The following is a 16,864-nucleotide window of genomic DNA, read 5'->3' on the forward strand; positions in this document are numbered from 1 at the left end:
GAATAACGCCAATCGGATGTACCATTGGAAGATAGCTCTGTAACCAGACTTGCACGAACCATATTGGTCCCCTCACTGTTTGAAGAGTCTGGAATCCAAACAGGTACAATAGATGCGGCATAGAATAGCAGGGGTGAGGGCCAAGTGAATGCCTCTTGACAAGGGAATAGTCACATGATAAAACTCTTGGGTGATTTGAAGTGCTGATGTGCTGAACATGTAATGGCATAGCCAAAAAATCAAGAAATCAATGTGTTCATTGTCAGAGGCGGGAGATGTTTCATATGGATTAAAAGCGGAATCTAGAAAGCGGCCGTAGGATTTGCCCTCTTTATTGGTAGGGCCAAAATTTTCGGAACCCTTGCCATCAATAGATTGAAGTCCATGGTTGTGCCATAGGAAGGCAATTGTGATGGCACTAATACCCATTATTGTAGGGGTCATCAAACCACAGGTCAATAGGAAAGTATTAGGGGAGGTGCTCTAGAAGCATCGAGCTGCAGCAAATAGATCATAGTTGGGAAGAAATGGAGACTTGCAGAGTTTGATAGCATTAAAGATGCTGATTTCTCACCAAGTTGCTTCGAAATGAGCTTGAAGGCGATCAGCCATTGGGTAAAGCAACCATGAATATCGCATTTTTCATTTCTCCAAAACCTTTGAAGATGTTGGCGGTGTCAAGCATGAGGGTTTCATGTGTAGGTTGTGTTGTGTCTTGTTTGACAGGGATTTGGGTAACTAAAGTTTCATTGTAAGAAATGTAAAAGGGCCCTAAGGTAAGAGGGGTACAACGAAGAGATCAGCACTTGATCTAAGGCTTTGGAGCCGGCAGATACAGAAGGAGTTGCCCCAATACTGGCGGTAGCCATGGATGCTTAGCAGAAATCAGTAAAGGAGTTGCGAGGCTTGGGATTTGGAGGATGAAAGGAAAGCAGATTATAAAGGAGATGAAGTGAAATTGTCTGCGGATAGGAAAGAGAGGGGACATAGAGTCCGAGCAAGAAGAGAAATCTTTTGAAATTCAAAAGAAACAAACCAGATAAGGATTGTTATTGATAAATTCGAGTATTAATGAGTACTGAGTGTAGGTTGAGTGAGCTAGTGAGAAAATCTTTTCAAATTCCAAGGGGCATCTTGAAAGATGGAAATGATCACTCGGTAGATGACAGTCATAAAGAACTTTGATTGAAGGCAATTAGAGCAATTAAGATGGATAGTGAAGAGTTAAATCAAACACGCTATCAGCAAGTTAAATGCTGATAAAGTATTTGAGGAGGGCATCTGTTTGGGTAATATTCATCCAATATCGGTTAGAAAGGTGTTGATTAAAGATAAAGAAATATAGCTATGTAATGGCTTGATAAAAAAAAGCAGTGTTGTAGCGTAGTCAGTTGCATATACAGTAAGCCGATCTGCAATTGGTGTAATAAACAGACATGTAGAGGGCCTGCAAATTGTAAGGAGTTGGCTGCAGTGATTCAAGGGCTGCAAGATAAGTAGCGCTTACAAATCAGCAACCTGGAGTATATCAGTAATGAAGCCGGATCAAGACTGATAGGTATGAGGAGTGAAGATTCCATATGAGATCAGGGATGATAGTTAATATTTACATACTCATCAGTGCATACAAATGTGTACTAGCACATGCTCATCGATAGAAATAGAGCTGACAATGGCAGTTAGAGAGGAGCTATGTGTATTGGCTCACATCCCTACAAATTAGGGATGAGGTGGTTACGTGAACCCCAAAAATATAGGAGTAGGCAGTTATCACTACGGCTTCGAATCCTCTGTCCGCAAAGTAGTTTTTGTCCCTTATTTGTACAACTATCACGTGTCTCTAGCCTTTTGTTAATTCAAACTCAAATAAATCGATAATAATCGGTTTACAAGTTTACTCAAAATCAATTAAAATAGATAATTCAAAACTTTTTTTTATTTTCTTTTTAACAAAAAAGAATCTTGTTGATTTGGGGTAAAAAATAAAAAAGAGTATTAGTTGATTTCTATGTTTATGATCAACAAGACTCTTTTTTGTTAAAAAGAAAATACAAAAAAGTTTTGAGTTATCTATTTTAATTGATTTTGAGTAAACTTATAAATCGATTATTATCAGTTTATTTGAGATTAGGTTAACAAAAGGTTAGAGACACGTGGCAACTGTACAAATAAGGAACAGAGATGACAGAGACTACTTTGGGGACAGAGGATTCGAAGCCTATCACTACCCATATTTGGAGACCAATATTACTAACATAGAGCATTACATGGGGATTAGAGGAAGTTGGACTGCTGATTTTGAGAGGGAAAATTCACATCTATAAATACCTAGAGATACGTCAGATTGGACACTGACATACTTTCATTCCACAAAACATGACAAATCTGACGTTTCTTTCTTTTTAAACAGTTTTCGTAGAAAGTTAGGCTAAAATTAGGATTTCCCAAAGCTTTCTTAGATTTCTTAGGCTAATTTTAGGATTTCAGGTTTCACGCAATCATTTCTTTCCTGTTTCATGTTTCAGCACTTTCATGTTAGTTTTCGTACAAATCAGCAAGTTCCATTTGAATGTTCTTCACATTTCCAAGCAGCTTTCATGAGTTTTCCAGCTTCCTTTACATTCCATAATTCATCAGCATTAGTTATTAGTTCTTGTCTTTTTACCTTTCCTTGTAATCGGTTGCTCTTGGCACGAATTATAAGTCCTTAATACTACTCAAAGTAGGACAAATAGCAATCGTAAAGCATTCCCATTTTCACCAAATCGGTCCATCCATCAGGTTTTAAATTCCTAGTTTTCTTCATACAAACTAGGTGGCACGCTTGCAACCATCACTCCATCAGCAACAGTTTGTTAGCCGGGAAAAATCGGCACAAATAGCTACATTTCAAATTACATTCGCAAGGGCAAGTAGAACATTGAATTTTCCTCCAGACGGGAGCCAAGATACAAAGTGATTATCACTTGAAAGATCTGAAGTTTGCTTCATGAGTAAATTTTACCTATCAAACAATGAATGGAATTACAAAAGTACTAATGCTTAAGAATGAAGACCAATGAACACTCTGCTGCATGGTCCGGTTATAGAAGTACTAATCTGTTGTTAGTCTTAAGAAATAATGTTTTTCCCAGTAGTCAGTCAAGGAGTAACGAATTCTTCAATGATAATGCTCCTGATGTAGACTGCAACATTGTTTCTGGATTTTTATCCTTCAATCAAACCTTTTGTTTTAGATTTTTTAAGTCTACGAAACAAATGATTGATGCACTAAATATCATTAAAAATACTCTTACTGGCAGTGTTAATAAGACAATTTCTTCCCTTGTCAGCTGTGTTGATCTTAGCTTCTTACATTAAATTAGTGTTGTCCTTGTGTGGTTAATATGTTGCGATATGCACATCAAACAAACTTATCTGGTGCCTGTTAGTTAGAATGTCAATTTTATTTGAGAATAAATTGCATCCAGCTGGATCAGATCAAAGTTGCTATTGTTTAAATCTTTGGAGTTCAATTGTTAGAAGAAATGATGCAACTGAAACTTCACCTACACAGGATCCTTTAACAGGCTTCAGTGCATAATTTGCCCCCACAAGGGTTTACTTCGCCTTCTGTTATACTTAAAAAGTTTCATATCATGATTTAACCAAAAATGTCTCTCTTGAGTGACATACTTAATATTTGCGGAACAAAAGTAATGACATTTAGGCATTTAGCTTCCGCTTTCTGAAATATGATCTTTTTCTTTCTTCCCAGGGAGAACTGATTGGATTTTCCATCAGAAAGGTGGTTATAATTTTATTCTCTTGATGCCAGACAAGAAGAAAAGAGCTGGAAACCCTAGTTCTTAGATGTTGTTAACATGATATAGAAGACCTGATTGAATGAAAGTTGAACCGTTACTTTTGTCTGAACCCTTCCAGCATACGTGCAGAACAAAAGGGATAAATGTTTGAATACTCCAGTTCTGTCCGATAGTAATATCTGCTCTCCAAGAGGTTGAGCAATCTGCACAATATGCTTTTCGGACTAATGAGATTTTCTGGATATCATTTTAGCAAAATTTGTTACGCTGAGTTCCAATAATCCTCAAACGGGGGCAAAGGAGTTGTGGGCCTTAAAAGACAGAAGCTCGGGTGACCAAAATATTGATGATGCCGCAGCTGTTCAATTGATTTTATGCAAAGCTTTGGACAGACAGTGGAGCAACATCAGTATACAAATTCACAACAAGGACCTACTGAAGTGCCTCAAGTTTGGCAAATCCTCAGACTGCAGATTGACAACAATCCTTGAAAATATATTGTGTTTAAAGTCTTTGTTTCGAGTGTGCTCCTTTAGCTTAGTTAATTATGATGATAAGGATGTTTGTGCTAATATTAGCTCTTATGCCTTAGGCATTTTGTTGGATGAGGAAGTTCTTGTTCCTCCGTGCCAATGAGCACGTGATGTACATATTTTCGGGCCTTTGCTCGATTTGTTAACTCTTTTTTATAGTTCAATGCAAGCAAACTAACGTTTCGAAAAAAAAAAAGAGTTCCAATAATCCAGCATCATTCCTAACTAGTTCTCAGTTCTGCAACCTTCAAGTAGTGCAGTCAAATTACAGAAGGCTAAGACAACTTCTATCTGTCTTAGGCTTAAACATTTGAAGATTCACAGAAGTGTTAATTTTCAGAAAGCTTTAATCTGCAAGAACTGATGCCCCCTGCATGCGACATTTCTAAATCGAGATCCAAATATCAATTAATAGTGCAAGCTAATATGGAGGAATGTCCAACTTCAGTACTAATTCCTGGTACAAATTAACTAAATGCTCATTAACCTTACATGAAGCTGAAGTTAAACTCTTCCCTAGTAGTATTGCCTAATTTGTTTGGTGGCTTCAGACAAAAAGTAAATGCTTCATGACATACTAATGTAAAATATAGAATTCAATGCTAATAATTGAGGAGTCAAATGATGTCATTCGATAGGAAATGTAGGCATAAAATTGAATCTGATATGCGAAACTGCAAGAATACAAATTTGACCCAATTCAAGAATGGATTTTCCTGATCTTGATAGAGACCAAGTTATTTCTTTAATAAAGGAGATGAAATCATCGACTAATAAAAGAAAATATGCACTAACAAACATTTATCTACTGACAAATCTTTACAATTCCAATGTAACAGTCTACCAGAAGGTTGGAACAGAACAGTGGAGAAAATCGCCCCACTCTGTTATCAGCAGAAGAGCCTGATCAAACATTATTTCCTTTGCCAGCAACAACTGTTACATGCTTTCAAGGGTGTTGCAGCATGAATAATTCAGTCTGATCAAGCACTATTAAACTGCTAATATCAAACCGTTTCACAGTAAACATGCCATCAATAAAATAAATAAAATCATTAAGGGGTTGAGGTTGTTTAATTGTGCCAAGTGTCATTCCATGTCAGTCTAATATAAAAAATACATACTGCTAAGTGACAAAACAATTACTTTTACCTCCGTGGGACTAAAAATGGTAGGAATCTTTGGCCGCATTTCAACAAGCAGAATCCTAATTCAGGAAGCAAGATGACAAAATATCAATCTCTAATTAATGACCCCAAAGACTACAAGTTGTTCATCTCACATGAATGGATTAAAATATCCGAGTATTATCAATAAGTGCAAAGAATTTTGCTTATGGAGAAAGGACGGCCAAAATGGCACAGCATGGTACTGTGGAACTCCACCAAATTTTCAACTATCAACCAAGTGCATAATTCCAATTCTTACTATTGTGGTCATTGCTCAATCACGCTGACTATTCCTTCAGGGATTTAGAATTATGAATCAAAACGTTCCAAAACCGTTCGGCATATCGAAACATGACTAATATGGATGCCTTATTCTTGTCAGCTTCTCAATAATTTTATTCTTTCCCCTAAGCAAGTTTGCCTCTTTAATTTCTTTCTTTATTCAACAGTTGGCATTTTTTATTAGCTTCCTTTCAAGGTAGGCTTGGTTGACTTAGTTACCAAAAAGTATTAATGGCGACTAAGGAAGGATAATAAGTTCTGTTAGCAGAGTAGAGAGAAGAATGCAATAGGATCTAAGCAGATTAAGCGTATAAAATAGCTACCAGAAGTAGTTGGGAATTCTTTTCTGTCACAGAAATCACATCAAATCAATTAGTGCTACAGACATTCTTGAAGATTAATGATCTATAGAAGAACCCCATTCTGATCTTGGAATTGCCCAGAGCGAATGAATATGTTGTGACATTTTAACGAGCTGCACTAGTTGACATGAAACTAAAATTTGTGCTAAATTTTTGACTGGTAATTAGTTGGCGATTTTATCAATCGGATTTACCTTGCAGACAATTGTTTTGTCAATAACAACATTAAGCTTTTGTAACATCATTTATTTAACTGGTACTACTGCTCGATAGAAAAACAAATGAAACAAAGTTAAAATGGTCACCCAAGTTTGTTTATAGCCACATTATCTCCATATTTTGTTCCATATGAATGGATGGAAATGGACATTGCTCAGACTTTCACTTAATTTTTGCACAAGGAGCCAACCATGGGGAGTATGTGAACAAATAATGCACACAATTGAGGACTAATTAATCGGAAAGGAACAAGAAACTTAACAGGAAGAGAATATTCTTTTGGTATAGACTTGGATGACCTTATTTATAGCCACTGATAGGGGCCATTTCTCACATCATAGTTCACCAATCTGCATAAATCTACAATTCTCCTGCCACTATAACTCACTGATTTCACACCACATTGTACCCAAACTAGACTCTTCTTGAACGCCCGCATTACTATTCATGGCAGGATCTGAAACCACGAAAACCCCCACTAACACCATCAGCACAAAGAAGGCACAGCCAACCACATCAACAACACGGAGATTTGTAGGTGTAAGACAAAGACCATCAGGAAGATGGGTAGCTGAGATCAAAGACTCGTCTCAGCGAATAAGACTGTGGCTCGGAACTTATGATACACCTGAAGAAGCTGCTCGAGCTTATGACGAGGCAGCTAGAGCTCTACGAGGAGAAAATGCGCGAACCAACTTTGCTGCCGCAAACCCCCCAAACTTGAGCCAATCCGGTTCATCACCTTCTACTGGTGCAGTAAACATTCCTGAATCTGATGCACGGCATGGGATGAGTTTCTCTTCCTTGAAAGCAAAGTTAAGCAAAAATCTACAAAGCATCATGGCTAGGACTTCGGAGACTAAGTCATCCAAGAGCAGAGTAAGTGACCACTTCACCTTTGCTAGTATCTTTCACTTCAGGGGTCAATACCAAAGGCCTGTTGACATAAAGAATATTGAAAAGGTAGTGCAACCAAGTGTAATTGTTCCCCATGCTTCTGATAAGCCATTTTCCTGGGAGAGCTCAAGCGTATCTGATTGTAGCAATGAATGGATTGGTCTCAGGCAGCATGGTTTCGACTCAGACGGATCAGATGTCAGTGAGGCTTATCTTGGGGATCAAATGATGGGTTGGATGAGCAGTCCAGAAGTGAGTGAAGGGTCAAGGAGTAAAAGGTTCAAGGTTTCATCTTCTGTGGTGATTCCTTCAACTTTTGCTGAATCTCCATTAAGTGGCACCCCAAGATTTTGTGAATCACCGTACAGTGGTACTCCCAGATTTTGTGATTCTCCATTTAGTAATAGTACACCAAGTTTTTGTGATTTTCCATACAATGAGGAGAATTAGAGTCTTAATTTTCTTTTTTACTTTTGATTTTCAAGTCAGAGAAAATTACTGCTTGCTTCTGTTGTAATCCAAGTAATTGAGCTTTCTGTTAGATTTCCAAATACATGAAGTTTTTGAGGTGAAAATCCTCCCCCATAAGGGCCGAGAAGTGAGGTCAGTTGATTAATGATTCAGGCAAATCCATCACTGACCACAAAGAGTTGATCGAGGAGAAACTTTTATGACTCAGAGTTTCCAGCAGAATTTGTAGTATGTTTTCATATGCTAGAAAAAGCAACCAAGCACAATCCTGATACACATTTGAAATATCCAAGTTCAACTTTTAGACATTATCGTTTATCAATTTTCTGGTTTAATCTGCATAACGCTGAGATGATCAAGTTGGTAATCCACATCTTATAATTTTTGTCCCTTAATTTTCCATCTCTCTTCCTGTTGGATTTTATAGTTTAATTGGACAATTTTGTCAGAAAAGAATATGGTCATATAGATGATCTCATGAAAAGACCCAGGAAGTGGGGAAGGCTGATCAGTAAGAAAAGCATTTGAAAGAAAGCAGGCCATGCACTACAAAAAAAAAAAAAAAAAAAACAAAAAGTTACTACTATATTGCTGGAATGTTCTTTTCTTACAACTCTAGCTGCTAATAATAAATTAGACACATGGATTTGTTTCTTCATGGCCGTTTTTGATCCCCCATTCATCATGTATTTCTCAGCTAAAGATTAATTAAACAACGGGTCTTTTTCATAATAGTTACATCATACACCATTTGATAATTAGTAAATCATAGATGTTGATAAGATTTCGGCATTTCAAATTTTTGAATTGCTTTGTCTTTTGAGCAAAAAACAAGAAATTGTATTCGATCAGTCGTGTGCAACTGATGGAACTTGTACAATAGATGTATGCAAAACGCAACAAAATCTCTGTTTGGATTAGCTGTTTTTTGGGGTGTTTTTGAAAAATTTTATTATAGCAGAGTTTTTAGAGTATATTTTGGGATATTTTTAGAAAATATTTTGAAATATTTAAGAGTAGTAGAGTTTTTAAAATATTTTTTGAATATTAAAAGAAGATTAGATTACTTTTTAGAGTACTTTTTAAAAATTTTTATAGTATTTGAAAAACTAGTGGATCCAAACAGATACATGATGTAATTCCAAAATGATATGAAGACATAATGACTCCACCCTATTTTCTGGATTTTTTTTGGCTGTCTCCGTAGAAGGAGGATGTCGCTCCTAAATTTTATTGATAAAGTAAGAAAATGGAGGGCAAGGATGGAATTAGGGGCCGGGTAGGGGCAGCTGACATGTTTTCAAAAAACCTATATAGGCCTCCTAAAGTTTTCTAAACTTGTACATGAAGTCTTAATTTTTAAATCAAATTTTATCACTTTTCCCCCTCCAACATGTTCGTCATTATCACATTTAGATATCAACTAGAAGGAAAACACCGCGTGATGTGCGGTGTAATTGTTAGGCTCGATAAAAAATGCCCAGTTATTCAAATTTAGATATTAAGTATGAAAAGTTACATAAAGGTATAGTAATATCTTTGTGATTTTGTAATTTTATTAAGCAGTGAAAATAAGTAATTTGTTAAGAAAATGCAAGACAATATAATAAGATTATTGAGATCATTATGATGTTCCTTGTTTATACATACAATTTAAGATGTTCCTCATTTCTGCGTAAAATGTGAGTTGTAACTTGATTTTGCATACAATGAAAACAGAACAAACAAAGAAGACAGATATAATCGAGGTGGAGCAAAGTCCTCTGAACGAATTGATACAAAGTTGAGACCAAACATAGTTCAACCTCTGCTACAAAAGTCGCCTAATGGATAACCACACACAAATGTACACAATTCATAGATATAGCAATAATCCATTCAAAAAGTTCTAAGCAATATGCCAAATCCAGAATGGCAAATCAAGAAGGCAAAAAGTATCAAGTTCGAGTTGTACAAAAGTTGAATAGTATGAATTCAGCTTAATCTTGTTTTCTTGGTGGAGTAGCTGTCCATATTTTAAGAGTCATCTCCTTCTACATTATCTGTATCATCGAACTTTTTAGCAAGTCAAGGACAAACTTTTAAAGAACCATTCGCTTCTCTTGCAGTCATGAGTTTTCCAGCAATTTGCTTTTAGGAAAAGACAAATGTGTATTACAAGTTCAATTGAGTGTTCATGTACTTGGAGTTGAGCTCCACAATCTTAGCTTGATGGCAAAGTGAGAGTCATTTTTTGCGCTACTTGCTAACTGGACAGAAGTGGAAATGTCATTAGTCGCAGAATACTATATCACTGTGTAGTGCTACCTTACATCTGCTAATTGTGTTTGCACTAATTTGATATGCATCAGAAATGTCTTTGTTTTGAGTCGCTCATGAACAAATTCAAGAGGAAGCTCAACATGCTATGAGCAAAACTAAAATATGTCAGGTAACAAGTCCTACAGAGAACTTGGACCTTTTAGCAAAACTACTACAGAGCCTTATCAAGGACAGAAATGCTCCATACTATCCCCTGTTTCATTTCAGCTTCTTATCTATTTCTTATTGTTGCTTCTCTAAACACTCGTTACATGATTTCAAAATACTATTAGGATGTGGCAAGGACAAGGCTCCTGAAACCTTGTAGCAGAATGTTATGTTAGCGGCAAAAAAGGTTGACACAACATGTATGATACTACTAACAAAAAGTTACCCGTTTCATGTCAAAGTAAATCATATCCACTCTCCAAGTGTATAATACTAATTCAAAATTGCAAACTGACATTCACAGGTTCTACTTTGTTATGTACCTGGGGAGTAATGGAGTAATTTAATCTTAGAAACCTCATTTACTCTAACCATAATCCAATCGATAGCTAATATTCCCCCAACTGCTAGTTGGTAACATTTGCTTAGAGAGTAGAAATTACTGTATATGAGACAAAAATAAAAGGAATGCTGCCACTGCCAAGCAGTCAATGCAGATTTACTTTTATTTAAAAGCTTAACATTGCTCAAAGCAGTAGTTGTTGTAGATAGAAGCCTCTCTCACATGGCAATGTCCAATCAACAGGCATTTAATGGAGTACAAAAGCAACAAAATGTTTGTTAATATGCTAATGCTTTGTAATTTTTAACATAATTGTTTACCTTAAAAGATAAGCAGTTGAACAGCACATGTATTATACAACAGGTTAGAATACATCAGCAATTGTAGTTGATTACACATCCATTTAGGCTGGGCTTTTTGCATGGTATCTGGCAAAAAAAAAAAAAAAACTGATTTAGTAACTAACCCTTTACCTAGTCTTTGAGGCTCAAACTAAATGGCAACTAATAGTCAAATGGCACAATTAATTGCATGAAACTTTGATTTTACCTAGCTATATTTCAGTTTCATGAACTTATTTTGGTCTACAAGTTTTCTGATGATTTCATATTGGAACAAACATACAAAATGGAAATTCCTAAGAAGTTAAACTCCCAAAATTTACATCTAAGCATAAAGTAACAAAATATATGCAAAACATGTATAAAAAAAGCCTAGCAGGATAAGAAAAGAATGCTAGAAAAACTAACCTCTATGTATGGAGGAGCAACTAACGGCAGAATTGATGCACAACTAAAATTCCCAAAACAAAATGATGCTGCAAAAGTTATTGAAGTTTAAGATATGAGTTCAAAGTTTTAGAAAGGTAATAAAATTTGAAAGTTGTTTTTAAAAAAATGTTGACATTGGTACTCTTGAGAACCTATAATGTTAGCTCAAACCTTACTGCAAGTTGTTAGTGTTATAGAATCAATACCACTTTATTCCACTTCAAAATTAGTGTTATAGTCTGTTTGGATTGTTAGTTATTTGGGATTATTTGGGATATTTTTACTGTAGCACTTTTTGTGATATGATGTATGTGAGATAAAAAGGTAATTGGGAAGATAAAAAAGTGTATTGAAAATTGTAATGATGATGTAAGCAAATAAAACTAGGTAAATAATGCTCAATCCAAACAAACTATTTCATCTGCAATTTTATTCTTTGTATACCAATGAAAAATACAAAGGCAGAGACATGAACAATAACCAAGAAATTGATGATTCAGTTATTTTGAAAAACCCAAGCAACAACTAAACAGGAGTTGAGAAATTTAAGCATTCATTGTCAAGGAATCGTCAAAAATTCCTTGCCTTCCAGTAAGGAACATTCTCAACAACTCTATGATATGTGACAGACTTATACAGTATCAATGTTAGCTGAATTCCACAAATTTTTTGAAATTGCTAGCTTTATAAGTATTCAAACATCCTAACAACATAGAGCTCTAATCAAAGATACCCACAAAAGATACTAAAGTGCATTCAACATCACTAACCTTCTTCCATTTCTACATCCTCAGCCTTATGAAACCAGCATTTAACCAAAATCATCACTTTACACAATCAATTTACATGGATTTTACAGTAAGACCAGAGGCATAGAGAAACTTAGCAGAACAAATCATCATAGAGAAACTTAGTAGAACAACCAATAGGCACTGACAGAGAGAGAAACAACAAGAAAGCAAATAATAAGCAAGTGTAAAGTGAAAGTCAATCAAAGATATTTATCTTAAAAATTGGTCTTAAATTTTGTATCAGGGTTGCTCCTATTTAATATTCACAAAAATTACACGAATTACTGAAATTTTTGCTACTACTTGTTTAATCAAACTTTTGATATCTATTCTATTTCCATTAAAAATATATTGATCCAAATCAAGAAAGAAGGCCCCAAGATGGAATTTCACCCACATGACCATAAAATGTTGCCCAAAATAAAATGTTGCCCAAAAAGTATAAAATAGCTAGCTGTAAAAAGACAAAAATGTCAAAATCATTACCAACTAACTAAAACAATTTAAGAGAAACAGCCAACCCACACCCTTTTAAGAAGAAACTTTTGAGAGCTAAAAAAAAGAGATTATATGAACAATCATGAAAAAATGCTTCATTTCTCTAATTCTTAAAAATCCATGGAACCAAAAAGAATGCTCCTTGTGAGCTAAGAATTCAACAAACATTTTTGGAAGAAAACACATGAAATGGTTAAAAAGAAAAAACCTGCCATCAGTTGTTGTTCACTCTTCTTCTATCATATAGCTGCCATTAAAAAAAGATGCAAACAGCTTTTAGAAGACCCAAAAAAAAAGAAAAAAAAAGAACTGGAAAAAAATGACTAAAAAATAATCACATGATGGGTAAAATAAACCTTTGAGGTTAATGATTTCAGTAAAACATCTGGAACCATAGGAAAATGCGAGAACTCCATTAAAATCACCATTACTTCCTCTTCAATTTTCATCATCTTTTTTCACATTAAAAAAAATGCAGCCATTGGTTGGGATTTTTTGCTTCAGTTCAAAATCTGTTTTTCCTTCTTTTTTCCAAAGCTTCTTTGGCCTTTTGTGTTTTTTCCCTTCTTTTTTAATTTCATATTTTTCCTTCTCTAGACTATTTTTTCTTTCTCAAGGGTCCTGGCCAAATTTCATCTAACCATCAAGTACAAACCTTACCATACACAGCCAAAAGGTCAGGGACAAATATTGAAATTATCAGTTTTTAAAAGTTTTGTAGAAAAGAGATTGTTTTTGAAGTTTCTAATTTCCTTCTCAATGATTCACATGAACCAAAACCATATGAGAAGGAAAAGAGAACATAAGAATGGAATGGCAGTATGTGTGTGGAAATCAATTGCTAAGCATCATCAGCTAATCAAAGACACGGAGCACTAATAGTCTAGAGACAAACCTTTGTAGAAAAGCCCCTCAATCAAGTCCTTTAGCAGGGGAATGCATTCCATTAGGGATATACAAGGGGTTATTAACAATCTGTTAAAAGTACAAATCTCCAATTACAAACAACTATAGAAACCAGCAAATAAACAAGGCACAAAAAGAATAACAAGCATTCCTGTTCTTTACAGGACACTTGTACGTGAGGAGGCAGTGGGAATACATTATCACGTATTCATGCTTGTGAACCCACTTACCGACATGTTAGCTACTTTGGTATGATAGTTTGAACCTAATTATACTAAAAAAAAAGATGTAAATACATAGGGCCAAGTGCTTCTGTAAGTACGCAGAAGTGAAGCCTCAGGTCTAGCATACTTTCAGCATCAATCATACAACTACCTAAACAGCACTCTGGTGTGGTAAAAATAGGAATCCCAGTAGAGCAGCGAAGTTCATTGTTATCATCCTAAAAGTAAAAGCAGGTTAAGAGAACTTGACAAACCGAAACAATCACCGATGACAAAAACAAACCCATTAGAAGGTGCATACCATCTTGCTCAATAGGAGATCCTCACAATCCAACAAAATTGGAGGGTTATTTCTAACAAAGAAAAGGTAACAAGGATGTGCTATAACAAAAAGAAAGACTATTTCTTCCTTTATTGTTTGGCATTTTTTTGGTCCAGAGAAAATTTTTTTGTCTTATTTAATCTTTCTTATGTGCCTTACTGAAAGGCATTTGTAGGTGTGCACAAAACCACCTTAGTGGACCATGATCAAACATTCTGGAAATTCTTCAACAACCACACAACAAAAATAACCTTTTTCAAATTCTGTCTTTCTGGTGATAACCGGGCATGATATACAAGATGAAAAAGCTACAGTCAATTTAGTGAGACAGAGACCTTATAGAGAGGAATATACAACAACATCCAGATGTCAGTGTGCAAGCATAGGCATATAGTTCTTCTACCAAGTAAGGATCCACCTTAATGTAAAAATATTGCGAAAACTGCAGTGCATTACCTTAACAACCTGACTAACACTAAAATCACCAATCTTCACAATCCCAAAAGCAACTACCAAGAGATTATCAGCTGTAATATCACCGTGCACTACATTCTATGAAATTGGAAAGATATTACTGCAAAACATTAGAACATTTTAATGTTAAGCAAACGATATAGAAAGACAAAAGCTTAGGTTAAGTTGAATACGTAAGACATCATAGGAGAAAACAAATGGTTATTTTCTTCAGCAAATTATAGGCACATAAGTAGGTGAAATAATTTACAAGAGCACTCAAGTTTTGAGACTTCAATCTTACCAGAGTTTCAGATGAAGGTAACAATACCATAAACTATGTACAACAGAACAACATCATGGTAAAAAAAATTCCTAAATGATTCAACTTGCAAAATTATTTGAGGTAATCTATAAGCTTAAGTAGCAATCTGTCAAAGGGGAAGAGCTTATACTACCTCATAGGCAATGCCATGATTAAGGAGAATATAGACTGTAAAACCATGTAAAACCCACAATTGGCAAGGGTAGTCTTAACACAAGCTAGGATACTACCGACTAATAAGAAATTTTTGTGATTACATCTCTAACAGACCTTATTCGGGAAGCAACAATATGCATTGGCAAGTAGAAGACAAAAATGGAAATCCTATCCTTACAATGCTTGGTAGTGAACAAAACTGAAGTATGGTCATCAACTATCACTAAGAAGCTCTTTTTTGGATGGCTTTGAGCTCAAAACTACCACAAAGAAGATTAACATCTACTTCATGCACAATGGATTAGCAATCAAAGGTATTTCAAAGAATGTCAGAAAACAAAAAAAAAATCGATTTTAGTAAAGAAGCCTTGGGCTGGCAAAAAAAAAAAAGCCACAAATAAGCAGCAAGGATTAGTTTTTCATCCAATAATTTGTGCAACTACAAGTATCACAGTAAAACTTTTTAAAAAAATGGAAAAGTTATTTCTATGCAAGGGAAGAATAACATTATGATGGGTTGGACCAGTTAGTTAGCTTAGAGTAAAGAGAGTGAACATATAAGATCAATAAAAAATAAAAAGTCCTTCTCTTACATTTGCACGAAGATACATCAACCCATAAATTATATCTCGAAAATACTGCCGTAATATACTTTCTCTAAGACCATCAAGCGAGCAGCAAGTTTAAAGGGCCATTTGCCTTCCACATACTCCGAAACTGAACAAGAAATATATAGAAGTGGTCAACCAAACAACCCACATAATAAACATAAACATTCAGGCAGAAATTCATAAAGGCAAAGAAAGATGAAGAGCAAGTACTTTATTTTAAGAACATTGATATGCTTTTTCTAGTTTCTTCATTTTATTTTTTTCCTTTAAAAGGAGAGGGTTGGAAATGCGGAGGGGGTGAGAATACCCATTTTTAGAAAATAACCTTATGGAACCTAACTTCAAAAGGGGAAAACAAAATTTACAAAATTACACGAGGATGGCAGAGGAAATTTCCAAATTATGTACTTTCAGCATCACAACATCACAAAAGGGGAAGAAATTAGACAACTAAACTAGTAAATAATAGGAGAAAAAAAGAACCAAAATGCTAATAAAGATGCTCTGGAAAAAGGAAGCAAGAAGAGTTTTCGAAGCAAAAAAAAAAAAATCCAGTCAGTTTTTTGATTTTGTTGTTGTCCATCAAAAAGAAAAAAAACTCGTAAATAATAGGAGGAAAAAAAAACTAAAAGACTAATAAAGATGCTTTAGAAGAAAGAAGCAAGAAGCAAGAAGAGTTTTTGAAGCAAAAAAAAAAATTTCCAGCTAGTTTTCGATTTTGTTGTCATCCATCGGAAAGAAAATGAAGAGAGAAAAACATAAGCTTTCTTCGTGATGATGATGAAGAACAGGGACAAGAAGAAAGAGAAAGAAAAGGTTGGAAAGAGGAAGTCAGATGGCAAATGAAAGGAGTGAAGAAAAGGCGCTCCTGGTAGAGAACAGCTGGGGATACGGTCTCCTCACAATAAAAAGCGTGAGGAGACAAATGAGCCAAGTCAGCAAGGCTGAAGCAGGGCACAAAAACGACGCCGTTCCAAATAAAAAAATGTTGACTTCCAAACGGGAGCAGACGGAGCAAACGGAAGAGAATTGGTTTTTGAAATTCAAGTTGAAATTTTAAATTAGCCGCAGAAAACAAAATTGAGGCAAGCGTCTTCATGTGCTTGTGAAGGTAATCTACTCTGACCAACCACTCACTGAAGGTAGAAAGCTGAAGTTCGGGTGGGATTCAACCTACTGGGTGTTTCTAGGTGAAGTGGGTGTAGTTTACTCTGATGAAGGTAGCAATTGACAGAAAAGTGGGTGGAGAGGCAGGCG

General features: G+C 35.3%; 1 protein-coding gene and 1 long non-coding RNA gene across 4 annotated transcripts; one reads left to right on the forward strand and one right to left on the reverse strand.

The window, feature by feature from the left end:
- Nucleotides 1-6,818: 6,818 nt before the first annotated feature.
- Nucleotides 6,819-7,718, forward strand: LOC113760042 (ethylene-responsive transcription factor ERF042-like). Its single transcript, XM_027302618.1, has one exon. It carries the CDS (start codon nucleotides 6,819-6,821, stop codon nucleotides 7,716-7,718), a length of 900 nt encoding a protein of 299 aa, XP_027158419.1.
- Nucleotides 7,719-9,479: 1,761 nt separating this feature from the next.
- LOC113760552 lies at nucleotides 9,480-14,647 on the reverse strand. Of its 3 annotated transcripts, none has more exons than XR_003467066.1 (6): nucleotides 14,519-14,647; nucleotides 13,506-13,585; nucleotides 12,819-12,857; nucleotides 11,301-11,368; nucleotides 10,872-10,979; nucleotides 9,480-9,984 (listed from the first exon to the last, which is right to left on the reverse strand). It is a non-coding gene; the product is annotated as an uncharacterized LOC113760552 (long non-coding RNA). The 3 variants fall into 3 exon arrangements; XR_003467065.1 differs by having other exon boundaries at nucleotides 9,480-9,988; XR_003467064.1 differs by having other exon boundaries at nucleotides 9,480-10,979.
- Between the last annotated feature and the right edge of the window lie 2,217 nt (nucleotides 14,648-16,864).

The sequence above is a fragment of the Coffea eugenioides genome, chromosome 2 (assembly GCF_003713205.1).
Source record: "Coffea eugenioides isolate CCC68of chromosome 2, Ceug_1.0, whole genome shotgun sequence".
NCBI classification, from domain to species: Eukaryota; Viridiplantae; Streptophyta; class Magnoliopsida; order Gentianales; family Rubiaceae; genus Coffea; species Coffea eugenioides.